Source organism: Amblyomma maculatum, chromosome 8 (assembly GCF_055883805.1).
Source record: "Amblyomma maculatum isolate TAMU_Amacu chromosome 8, ASM5588380v1, whole genome shotgun sequence".
NCBI lineage: Eukaryota > Metazoa > Arthropoda > Arachnida > Ixodida > Ixodidae > Amblyomma > Amblyomma maculatum.
The window spans coordinates 102,836,395-102,849,509 of record NC_139351.1 but is presented as its reverse complement, the minus strand read 5'-3'; the positions used below and the strand labels follow the sequence as shown (position 1 = coordinate 102,849,509).

Sequence of the window (13,115 nt, the reverse complement as noted above, 5' to 3'; positions counted from 1 at the left end):
TAGATTCGTGTTGCATGACAATTCCGAGGAGAGCAGGCAGCGACTCTGCGCCAGGCATCTGCTTGTACAGCCGGTATTATTGAGGGAATGATTCGCTCTGTTTGTTTTGTACTAGCAGCCCCGCCGCACAGCTTGTGTTTGACTTTCGTCCGAGCACTACGTTGACAGTTTTTCTGGCTGCACATCTCGGTCACTTCGTCCGAGAAGCAAAAGTGCTCGTAAATCCACATTCCTTTTCTTCACTGCTTACTTTTCCTTTACAAAGTTGAAAACCATCATAATAGAGAGATTTAGCTTGCCATGACCCGTGATCCGCCACCGTGACCCTCTACTGCGCGTGGGCACAAGCTGATTGGTCTCGACGCGACAGGTCTATGTGCCGACATCAAGTATGTAGCGCCATCTATCGACATCAAGGAGATCTGGACATGCGCAGTGGAACATGTGGTGGCGGATCACTGTAGCGGATCTCGGATCACGGTAAGCTAAATCTCTCTAATAGCAAGAAAAGATAAATAAGAAAATGGAAAAAAGAGGGGCGTTCTTGCAGCCTATCTTCATTACAAATACCGCAAACACGCGAATTTAAGACCCTATAGCTATATACAGCACTGCGCGTTCTCTGGCGACCATATTTCAAACAAAACAAAACCAAAAGTCTCATCAGATCCTATGGCGGGGATGTATTTTATCTTAAGTAGTTCAGACAGACCACGATACCTTTTTTAAAAGTGGATGGCGAAAAGCGCATAGGCGCCACGTTTATTGACTTTCTTTTGTGCAGAAATGCCACGTCACTGGCAAGCAGACGTTGGGCTAGCCAATGATTGATTTATGAACATCTGATTCGAACCTGAATGGTCATGAAGCTTAATTTTTGGAAGGGGCAGTGACATAGTCGAGGAGAGAAGGCCCCATTCGTTGGTCACAAAACTCAAAGATAACAGTTTCGTCATGTGATAACAAACGGAGAGAGCGCTGCTAAATATCTTAGCAGATATCGTGGTTCGAATGTGCTAGCTTCTCACCGACAACAGTGGTGACACCACTGTAAATTATGAATGTCTTATTGCCTCGTCTCCAGCAGCTTTTAGGCGACGTGCCGAAGTTTCTCGCCGTTAACACCACCTGCTGTAAATCGTGGGAGCTATTATGCAGATGGATTATTATGGATCGGCCTGGCCGCGGGCTTGTACCTCCTCAGCCTTCCGGACTGGACCTAGACTTTTACATCTTAATCTTTTTTCGTTAATACCCATCTTATACGACAATAAATAATATTTTGGTTCCGTGCTTTTCGTGTGTAGGTCAGCTAGTCACACTAGAAAACGCTGAGACTACGATGCCACTTTAGGTTCACTTTTAAAAGATCTAGCGACCATGTTTAGCACATAAAGATTTTTCTTCCCTCTTCAGTGGGCTTATTTCTCGCCCTAAGGGTATCCTTGCTTTCCTGGTATCACCGGAGCGACGCACTTCGGCTGCTACAAGAATAAACCGCGCCCGGTATTCTTGTCCACGGGACATGCAGTTTTAAACGATTACTTGCCCCTCGGAACAACTTGCTCGCTTTTTCCTAGGGAGCCGCTGTCAGCTGTCACACCCACACCCCTCAAACTGAGATCTCATCCACCGCTCGATCAAAATGCGATCAAGTGATTTCAGCGTATACAACGCAGTCGTGCCTGTATAGCCTACCTTTGCGCTACACTGCGTTCCGGCTTCCATCTGTGTAACGTATTGCTGCTGGAAATATAACGGACGTTTAATCATGCGATAATAGGATTTCAGGGCAAATTATAGGTAGAGTGGTTTGAAATGCCAATGTCCAGCAGGTATGCAACACTGCATTCTGCCCACTTCACGCTGGGCTGGAAGATAGCCACCTTGTATATCACATGATGTGGGCCTTTCGTCAGAACCCCAATGTTCCCTCGAGCGATGGGATCCACTAAGTGATGACGCTGACCAGCAGAAACGGCTGCTCGATTAGGACGCAGCGCAGGCGTCAGCCAATGGGGCCACAAGGTGTTCTCGCACAAGATTTAAATGAACACAATTTCCTTCTCCTACAGACGGAAGGTTTAGTAACTCCGGATAGAGGTGCGTATTGCTACTTTTGCAGTTTTGTAGCAATCAATGATTGGCGCCCCGGCTAATAATCGTGGCGCGTGGTGTCATGATGTCATGCATGATGTACACTATTTAGATCCTTCAACGCGGAGTGTTGCGTCACGTCATGGTGGACGTATGTTAAGCTATTCTGACCAATCAGCGTGGCTCTTTGTCATGTAATGCGGTATGTCACTCCATTATAACCCGTCAGCGTGACGTATTTCATCTGGCTGCGGGTATTTGGGACTCTACAGCACACAGCCATCTTGCCTTTCTCCTAGATCAAAAAGCGGCAGACGCTGCATGAAGCAACTCGAGTCTTCCTGTTCAGCAGTCGAGTGCCAACCACTGAACCACCACGGTGGAGTTTATCGAATATTCGAATTAACGGAAACCTGATCGGGCTCTTCCTAATAGATATAATAATGAGGGAAACAAGGTCAACCCCACGAATGAACCGGAAGTTCCGCCGAACCAGCTGTACAGGCGCAAGCTGTATGAAAAGGAACAAACAAATAGCAGAAAATTACGAATTTTCTTGTTTCTCCGCTAATTTCGAAAACGTCTTTCACATATTATAAGCGCATAGGGAAATTACTTAGAACGGATAAAAAATACTGGGCTTGGCATACTGGGCTTGGCATACAAAACTTAAAGTATAGTCAATAAGTTAATACCAAAATTTTGTTTCTTCGGATACTTTCCATGGCTGTGCCTGTATCAAACGACGAAAACTGTGCTCACAGACGGGACGTCCCGTCTATCAGCGCTGTTTTCGTCGTTTGATACAGGTACAGCCATCAGAATGAGCGCTGTTTTCGTCATCTTCCAACAGAAACCAAATCGCCCGACTCTGTCCTCTTCCTGTAGCTGTACGACAAAACGCGAATACCAGCAAAGGAAAACTGACACAACTGGCACCATTGTACGCAATCGATGCTCGTTCGTTTGTCCCATTATGCAGTAGGTTGTGGTTTGTCCCCTCTTCGCGCTTTTTGCTTCGCGCTGTTTTGCTGCCTGCCGGCCCATTGAACAGGCGCAGCTAAATTCGCATCTGCACGACAGGTAGTGAGAGGAGCAGGAGTAAGTAACCTTGGAACCATGTAGCAGAGTCACGAGTGCAGACAAAATAAACATGACCAGCTTTCCCTCGCCCCTTCTATTGTTACTTTCTTTCAATGGTTCGCTAGATCCACCCCTTTCTTTCTCTCTTTGGTGTCCGGTGATTGTAAAAGGCGCGGCCTTTTATGGTAAGGGAGCAGCTGTGTCCTCCACGCTGCGGTCCCCACCATACCTCAGCAATGAAAGCGGTGTGCAGCTTTAGAGAGGCGGCAGAGCCGTTCGAGGTACCGTTCGGGACGGGCACACAGCACGAGAAAACGGATGGATCTCTTTGCGAAGACCTTCGGTGTTGTCCTGGTTGTGACTGCGGCGACTTGCGCTGCGCAGAGGGCCGTTCCTATGGAGGGGTGCGCGAGTAAGTATGAGCGTAAACTCCGGGATCAAATTTCGAATTGCTCTTTCGAAATGCTATAAGCCCGATCAGATATGATGAAAAGCACGACAGCATGCGCTTCGACATAGGCGGAGCCAGTGCAGGCCTCAAGAAAACTGCACATTTCCGTGTAATAAGAAATGTCGTCATTATCATCACTATAGCTGCGTCAGTAAACGTCTTTATTGCAAACGCTTGGTTAGCGATGCGCCACGCATAGAAGAATCCAAAGTAAGGAAAATATAAGTCAGAACTGCAATTCAAAAACGTGGAAAAAAGAATTTTTATTCAATCAGAATATTTAACGGCGGGTGGAGTCCTCAGTTCAGGACTCTAGTATATCTGCTGCCGCCTGCTGAGCCCTCGGTGCCAGTTCCCGTTGTCGCCTGTGTCTGAGCTGGACATTTCAAGATCCCACTTGGTCTTGTGTACGGATGAGGAATATGTATTCGCTGTTGGCGTCTTAACAAGTTCATACCAAGTAAATGGGCTACCGTACACAGTAAGGACAGCGCGGGCTTATTGCACGGGAAATATGACGTGCTGAGAGAGGGTAAACTCCCGTCTGTAATTGTCGCCATAAAGTTTCTTGTCTCATCATCATCAGCCTGACTATAATCACTGCAGGGTGAAGGCCTCTCCCATATCCCTCCAATTAACCCGGCTCTGTTCTAGTTGTGCTATTCATATTCCAGTGGGTTCGTTCGGAAGATGAGTCTGTAATGCTGCATTATGTCATGGAGTGTGACCAGGGGAATGAAATGCCTGGTATTGTCATCGGCGTGCATCTTGTGGGATCCGGTTAGCCAAACCTTGCAATCCAGAGCGTACTAACATTCGCTTCATTACGACTGTCCTTTTCTGTGTCAGTGGCGCACAACTCTCCTGTTGATTATTCCCGAGAGAAGGGCCCTGCATGCGATTGAAGATAATGTATGACTGTATATAGTGGTGGCTTTTGTGTGCGAGATAGTTAAAGTGATAGCAATTTCTTTAGCTTGTTATGTACTAGGACAGCTCACCGTAAGTCCTGTTACTATGCACGTTGTTATCATTTCATTTGTGGAAACCATAGCTCGCCGTGTCAGTGTGGACCGTTCACTCATAATTGTTTAGTTCTCGTTCTCTATTAGATCGTTATCTTGTTAGATTCTGGGTGTCTGTTGCGCGGGATGGACGCTACCTTTATGGTTTGTCAATGGCCACGGGGGATGTCTTGCAGGGTTACTTTCGCGCGTTATGCAGTGAATTCTACCCTCCTTAGTAGTTGTCTTTCAGTACGTATGTGTTGAGTAGTCTTTCCCTTTGTGTTGTATGATGTGCCCCAGCAGCTCATCCTGAGTGTTGGGGATGCCCAGCGCTACAAGAATTTTGTGGCAGGGCGAGTGCTTGCTCGACTGCCTTGCGAATTAGCGCGTCCATCTTTCGTTGCTTACGTGGCTTCATCATCATCATCATCATAGTCATCGTCATCATCAGCCTGACTATACCCACTGCAAGGCGAAGGCCTCTCCCATATTTCTCCAATTCACCCGGTTCTGTGCCAGCTGCATCCACTTGACCCCTGCAAACTTCTTAACCTCACCCACCCACCTAACTTTCTGCCGCCCCCTGCTACGCTTTCCTTCCGTTGGAATCCTGTTTGTTACCCTAAGCGACCATCAGTTATCCTCTCTTCGCACTACATGTCCTGCCCATGCCCATTTCTTCTTCTTAATTTCCACTAGAATGTCGGTAACTTGAGTTATTTCTCTGACCCACTCTGCACGTTTCCTATCTCCTAAAGCCCTCATACATAGCATTCATTGATTACGAAAAAGCATTTGACTCAGTAGAAACCTCGGCGGTGATGCAGGCATTGCGAAATCAAGGGGTAAACGAGCCGTACGTGAAAGTGCTGCAAGATATATATAGTGGCTGCACAGCACCATAGTTATGCATAAAGAAAGTAACAAAATTCCCATAAACAAAGGTATTAGGCAAGGAGACAGGATCTCCCCAGTACTATTCACAGCTTGCTTAGACGAAGTATTCAGAGACTTGGAATGGGAGCAGTTAGGGATAAAGGCAGATGGATAATACCTCAGTAATCTGCGATTTGCTGATGGCATTGCCTTGCTAAGCACTCGAGGGATGAACTGTAAATAATGATTGATGACCTAGACAGGAAAAATAGAAAGGTAGGCTTGAAAATCTATATACGTGGCTTAAGCACTACATAATGAGCGGCGTATATACTTCGGTATAGAACAAGTACGTAGATAATGTGGGTGGTATCTTGTTCTTTGATACGCAGTAGTTTCGTGCCGATTCTCTGCATCATTCTTACAATTTGATCCGTGACAGTGGTTAGCTTTGAAATGTGAGTTTGTTGCTGGAGTCTTCCTGAATGGTCTTGCCCAAGATATTAATTGACGGGGATTGCAGAATTTAAGCTCTGTTCAATTTTATTTTAATGATGGAAGGCTGTTTCTTTTGATCTGTGACCGTTTACGTAGAAGTATGAGTTCCAACTCCTTTCGGAGGGGGTGTGGAAGTGTGGGAGCATTTCAAGTTGCATCGAGCAGCGTATGCTTAGATCGTGTCTGTGAATAGTTGCAGTTTTTTTTATTTGAAATTACTACAGTACTGGAGACGCTGTGCGAAACAACTCACCATGCATACCGCTGCCCGAGGCGCCAGAATCTTCCAGTTCACTTCAGTCAAACATCCGTGTCAACGTGTTAATTCAGAATAATTTGAGACCTTCTGGCCTTCGCACGATCCCGCCTTTCTTTAGGAAGGTACTGCTCCATGATGAAGCCAGCATCTTTTCCATCCTTCCAGCAGTAGTATCGTTAGAATTCGCAAGTGATAAGCGCAAATTAAAACGCACGCGCCGTTTCTTCTGCCATTCACCCAACATTTAGCGCCAGCTTTGGACAAAATGTCACTCGCTGAAATGTCTGCAGCGCACATCAGGAGAGTGATCACTCGCTGATTTGCCCTTTCAAATTTTAATTAACGAAGGAGAATTCTGTGAGCTTATGTTTCGGGTAGCAATGGGAGCTTGCGCCGGGTTCCCTCGCTCACCCCCGGTTACAGAGCAGTAACGGACCGTAGCAACAACTTAATAAACTTCAGCAGCCTCAGTAACGTTACAAGATCAAAAAGTGCAAGGCTGGTGCTCTATATCAATCCAAACTACAGAAATAAACGCGTCTATTAGCTTTTAAAATGTACAAATTCAATCGAGCGTCTGCTTCCGCAGCAGTAAGAGGAGTTACGTGATCCCACTTTCTCCCCTATGTCGACACTAGCGCCATTCGCTCCAGTGGTGGCGCTCGCGCCCAATAAGTACCTCTATTGCCCCGCAAATGCACATTAGAAGCACAATAAAATATCATATTCTTTAGCATACAGTTGCAAGACACTGTGAAAGAACTTTCGATATGAATATAAATATCTGCTTTAACCAAGCCGCACTAATGTGCTTGCGTCGCCTAGGGGACCTCGTCTAACTCGAGATAGAAGGGATATGTGGCACCTCCCATCCGATAGGCGAAGCCCGAGTTGGCAGCACCAACAAATTCGGCCACGTAATAATGTGGCCTCATGACGCCGCACCACCGGACGACCAGGCAGTGCAGATAATGGCTTTTGCCAGCTATAACTTTCCGGAGCCATACCCGCGGCTTTTCACTCACAACGTCGACAACGCCAAAGGAGGTCGAATTTTGAACTTCACTACGCCAGCCAGCCCGAGCCTTCAGCGTCAGTGTCCATAGGTGTAGGTGGGGTCTGCGGCAGGCGGCAGCTGGCAGCTGATATGGCCGAACAATAACTGGACGTCGGGTTGTCAGACATTGCGTATGGCAGGAGCAGCCAACTCGAGCCTATATCCTTTCACATGGAAGAGTGATATCAGCATCAGCCTGACAGCAGCGTTGCATTCACGTTACCCCCACGCCATGCAGGCATGTTCATACGGGTTAGCTAAATCACAGGAAATGTTTTTCTGGAGAACGATACCTTTAAAGCTGTCCCGTAAAACCACTGCATTCTTTTTTTTTTTTTCATGATCGATGCTCTTTCCTGAATCTATTTCCTGCTCTTTGCCCTTTCCGCTCTGTTAATAATGTGTCATTCCAAAAATGCCACCACGACCAATGCACAAAGAATATCATCTCATTATGCATGGTTAATTGTTAAAAGCAATTAGAGTTCCACTCACCAAAGGTGTTCATCATGGAATGGTTGTCGCGTCTGGTCCATGATGGGTGATCAAAAGCACTTAAATGGCACTCCAGCAATTTGGTGTCTGAAAACGAAAAAGTGTGTGTGTGAAAGTAGGGGGGGGGGGGGGCTATACTTAGGCAGCACATCGATATTTTGTGCTCACTTATTACGTGATAGAGTTAATATTCATTGAAATGTGCACGTTTCTCTACAGGAACTAATTCGAGACCTATACTTTCCGCTCATGTCTTCCCTTCTGCGCAGTAGGCAGGGCAGTACCTGGATTCAGGAACTTCACCATCGACCCTTGTGACAGCGATCCTTGCGTAATCAGGAGGGGCGAACGCTACAACGTCACCTTCTTCGCTGAAGCGAGTAAGTGTAATTCAGCAGCGTATACACAACTACGAACAGTAAATGGTCATTCTCGGGCAATGCAACAGCTGTATCTGTTATTCGTGGCCTACTTTCCATGGAGCTCGAACTCTCAGGACTGTTCACCAACACGGACATCAGTCATTGCTGTGTCTTATCATACCTTAAATGGCAGTTATGAAGGTTATATAACTTAACAGGCTTAAATGGGTCCATGTGTGCTACTTGCAGGAAAAGCATGTAATCTGAAACGGTGACGTAATCGCTGGTCCACGTCGCTTTCAGGCCTCTCCGCAGCGCAGGGCGCCAGGTGGGGAATGCATAGCGACGTCATATACGGTACCGGTACATTTTCCACATGGAAGCGCTTGCTACCAGTCCTCAAAGCATTGTTTGGCGACGTCCGACGAAAAACCGCGGAATGTGGGCAGAGGCACTGGAAAATACAAATATTACTACCCGCCGCGCTGGTGCAGTGGTTAAGATGCCCGACTACTGTGCCCGAGTTCCTGGCTTCGATCCCGACCGCCGGCGGCTGCGTTTCGATGGAGGCGAAACGGAGGGGCGTGCGCGTTGCGCTGTGTGATGTCAGTGCACGTTAGAGAACCCTAGGTGGTCGAATTTTCCGGAGCCTTTCATTACGGCGTCCCTCATAGCCCTTTGGGACGTAAAACACTACACGATCAAACCAACAAATAGTACAGTCACTGACGTCATTGCTCAGCTTCTGCGCGTTTCTCCAGTGCTGTGGTCGGCGTGTGCTTCACATGCACGAGCGTGGCGCTGGCAGGCGGTAGCTGGCGCCTGACGTGGCCGCGAGATCTCAGAAGAACGCGAAGACCGTCTCGTCAAACGTCAGTCACTACCATCAAGCAACAACCAAGTCTAGCCAAGCTTTGCCAGGCTGAACTTTAAAGCTTGCGCTTTTGGTTACTTAGGTTTAGCGGGGTTAAACCTTTGCCTAACTTTTTGTTAGTTGATTACGTCATATCTGTAATTTTTATTGTGAAAGCATTACTACTCTAGGTTTCGAGCCTTCAGCGTAGCGCGGCCGGTAGCCACGTCTTACCCATGTGACGCTGTGACGTCACACCCCACGTGGGCTGGGAGGAGCTGCCAATTTGGGTCTCTCGTTTCCCATGGGACGCTTATATCAGAATCAGCCTGCTGGGACCCTGGCATTCACGTTACCCCTATAGGCCACTAAGGCACGTTCATACGGCTTGGTTAAAGCGGGGCTTTATATGTGGGCTGAGGAAAAAGAAAAAGAGAAGAAGCAGAACGCTCGGTCACCTGCAGCTAATGCTTGCACTCCATATTTGGTTCAGCAGCGTTCAACCCTTGTAATTTTTAAGTCTAGAAGAAAAACACTTCGCTTCATTTACCGACAGCCAATAGAGATTTCAATCCTTGGACGTTGGTCTCGGTTGTTGTCTGAAGCCAGGTTTGACGTGTTGGCTCAGGGGCCATGCCGTCCGGCTACCAAGCTCGAGAACGAAGAATTGGATCCTGGCCATAGCCACTACAATGCGACTGAGGCACTAAGCAAAAAACAACAGTGTACTTCGTTTTTCTTTGTGCATGCTTTCACTCTTGCCTTCATCGCTTCCGTTACGGCCTGATTCTGCATGGTGCCCCCCGACGGCGCGACAATTACTGTACCCTTTCTTTCCATGAATACAATAGCGTATTTTTAATCAACCTTTCAAAAAATGCCCATGGAAAATTTCTAACATATTATAATAGGCCGTCGTGACTGTATATGTTTCAGACTTAAAAAAAAAATTATTTTCGGGGCATGCAAGGAATAGCCGCAATCACCGCAATCACCGCTCAGGTATGACTCCTGAGCCAAATCCACGTTTTTGCCATGCAGCTGACCTGCACCAGGCACTTACAACTTCCCGGCAGTATTCTGGAAACTTACACGTATATATGTGAGGTAACTGTCCGGAATCACTGCCGTTATTCATTACTACTACTACCGCAGTCGCAGGAAAGGCTATAGTGCGCGGTCATAGAGTGCGATGTGACAACTCTGTATTAGCATGTTGGTTTTACAGTTTTGTTCTGTGCAAATCGCCCCTCCATCGCGTCTCCCTGTTTCATTTCACCGCAGCCTTTTTGTTTCACTGCTGCGTAATGTACAAACAAAAGGCGAGGGGGGGGGGGGGGGGGGGGAGGGGGGCTTCTGTAGGGTGGTAATGGATAAGTGGTGAGAGGAGCTTTGAATGTCGTAGGTGGTGGGTCGGGTCGTGTCGGTGTGGCTTCACGTGCAGGACCAACCATTTGTTTCTAGAAGAAAGGGGGGTGCGCCAGGGCTATTGCTGAGCAATAGAAAAACTCCTTTATGAATGACTTGTCTGAAGATGATTGCCATTACGTTCTCGTTCACGCAGATGCTGACTCAAACGTCGTCGTTCTGAGCACCAGCGCGATTCAGCAGTCCAACACCACTGTCATCCAGATCGGGCAGACTGTCAGTTGCCACTTCCGGGACTTTCCCTGCAACGTCACCAAGGGTCAGGTCTTCCGGGGATCGTACGGATTCGGCCTTGCGGATGGTAGCTTCGCTTCTGTGAGTGTACCGAGCACTGTCTACCGAGCACTCTCCGAGCATTCAAGTGTACCGAGTACTCCCTACCGAGCACTGTCTGTGTGAACCATAGAGTTTCTTACTGAACCATAGAGTTTCTTACACTAACTAGAAGGAAAGCTGAGGGCGCTGCACTTCAGCCACCATGGGTGCGCTAAGAATCATGGGCCGGTGTGCTACTTGGTGCGGGACAGTCGGCTTTTCTCGGGTGCATGGAGGGGCGTTACTATGATGTTTCTTTTTCACCAACATCATCATCTCGAGGTGCGTACATAGAACGCAAAAGCCATAGTCGCGAAGGTGCAAAAGCAGACATCGCCAATAAAAGGGTTTTGTTTCCCGAAATGGCCATTAAAAACTTCCTTAAGTGATTGCACAACCATAAATATTTCCTAAACGTTTTTTTTTTCTTTCAAAGTGTGTCTATTACGTGCAGAATATTGGTATTTGTTCTGCTCAAAACTAAGCCAATAGAAGAAAGAGCCATCGCTTATATTGGATAAATCTCACACTGACATGCTGTTTCTCTCTCTTTTTGCAATTTATAATCACAAAATTTATAATCGCAAACAATGTTAGAACATTGTTTATGGTAGAACAACGTTTATCTTTGCATTAGTTTTGGCCAAAAGTTGTAGGTCTGCACTCGGTAGCTCTCCGGCCCATGATGCTTTGAGCGCCCATGGTAGCTGAACTGGTCGTTTGGAAACTCCATATAAACTCCCATAGATGGCAGCACAGTTTTCCCTCTAGGTAAGGGTGAGAAACTCTATGGTGTGAACTGAAAGCTATGCAACCGAAAGCTCCGTCCGCGATTCTAGGCAAAGCCTTCGCACACTAGCTCGTTCAGTATTGAGCATAACAGTTTGGTGAATACGCTTAAGTGCAACTTCTGAAAACATAATTTCTTTAAACACAATCGAATAGTTGTCTAGGTTGCAATAGTGTCGACATTTGTTTGCTATCTTTGCCGATCGCATCGTAGGAACTATGTGACCTTTACTGTTGGTGTACGGGCGCTGTAGATCGCTGTGAAGCGACGTCAAGTGCGTATTTGTCCTTTGAGTGAATTGTCAAATGTGCTAGCTTGTCCTATTATAGCCGGATGACCCAAGTGTACGAGCTCCCGACGATGAGTAATTTAAGACTTGTGCGAAATCTGTGGTACTTTTGCCTTTCGGCAGGACGAGATCTCTTACTGGGTGCAAGTTGGAACCGACAAGGCTCTTTTCGCCTGTGGACGGACCAAGCTGACCCTGGAGTGAACCACGCTGAAAACGAAACGTCACAAGCACAGCCAAGACTAAATCCATTTCGGCGCAACTCTGAAATATGCTCATCCATGTCGTATAGCGGCAACAATGTTGCCAGGAGAACACACGACACATGCCGAAATTGTGCATTTGATAATCGTTGTACTACTCAGCTAAGGACTTTTTATTTTCTTGAACGGCAGTGGTTGTTGCTTTTCCACTTTGTGTGCTTCGCATTTGTTTGCGGCCATTTACCTCTAAAATGCTTGTACTGCCTTTAGGGTAAATAAATAAATTAACATACTTTACCAAAATTAACAAAATACAAATATGCATACACGCTCAATAGTAAAAAGGAAGCAGCATCTGGCTTCAGCTATGTTGGGCATTTGTCTTTTCGAACCTTCCACAGAAATCTTGGAATACAATACCAACATATATGTATATAATATCTGTTTTCATTACCCACTATTTAAAAAATCTTTTATTTAATGTGAGGTACGAATAATTATTTTCATATTACGAGAACGCGTAAAATACAGAATATTCAGCATTATCACTTCGGCGTTGAAGTTTGTCCGTTCTTAGCCTACTTGTCCAAGCATTGTTCTGCAACCGCGTCTTTAGCCTCGTCTTTCGTCGCAAGTCATGTTAAGGCATGCATGGTGTGACCAGTTCCTGGAGGACCCTGCGTAAATATATAGGGCCTGAGAGATCATGCGGCATGCATTAGAAATGAAATTAGTGATGCCAAAATGGCTGTATTTCATCGAAAAAGGCGCTTTATTAACTCATATACTTATGCGCCTAGCGTGGTTGCACATAAAAAAATATTGGTAAAACGAAACCTTGACCTGTATGAAGGCGATCTATATTCCATTCGGCCGCCGCGATCTTCAAGCATGATGAGAGCAAAATGACGTGAGCATAGCGCCTGTGAACGAAACGATTTGATACTATAAAAAGTGATGACTCATGAAAAACAGTTAACGTATCATCAGCGTAAAAAAAATGCAACGCAAAAGCAGAGATACACATCACCTCCTGGCGCTGTTGTATACGT

At 46.5% G+C, this 13,115-nt stretch overlaps 1 protein-coding gene across 2 annotated transcripts; it reads left to right on the top strand.

Moving 5' to 3' along the window:
- The first annotated feature begins 3,407 nt into the window (after positions 1 to 3,407).
- LOC146182050 (uncharacterized) lies at positions 3,408 to 12,347 on the top strand. 2 transcript variants are annotated; one of them, XM_084575593.1, is made up of 4 exons: positions 3,408 to 3,592; positions 8,096 to 8,203; positions 10,603 to 10,781; positions 11,984 to 12,347. In XM_084575593.1, the coding sequence occupies exons 1-4, from the start codon at positions 3,499 to 3,501 to the stop codon at positions 12,062 to 12,064; spliced, it is 462 nt and encodes a 153-aa protein (XP_084431719.1). In that variant the 5' UTR covers positions 3,408 to 3,498; the 3' UTR covers positions 12,065 to 12,347. The 2 variants fall into 2 exon arrangements, with proteins under 2 accessions (XP_084431719.1, XP_084431718.1); XM_084575592.1 differs by having other exon boundaries at positions 8,093 to 8,203.
- The last annotated feature ends 768 nt before the right edge of the window (positions 12,348 to 13,115 follow it).

Bases quoted from the DNA above. Each gene is read 5' to 3' on its own strand.
- LOC146182050 (XM_084575592.1), top strand. From the start codon at position 3,499: ATGGATCTCTTTGCGAAGACCTTCGGTGTTGTCCTGGTTGTGACTGCG. The intron at 8,204-10,602 runs GTAAGTGTAATT...TCGTTCACGCAG, and splicing joins CACCTTCTTCGCTGAAGCGA to ATGCTGACTCAAACGTCGTC. The intron at 10,782-11,983 runs GTGAGTGTACCG...GCCTTTCGGCAG, and splicing joins CGGATGGTAGCTTCGCTTCT to GACGAGATCTCTTACTGGGT.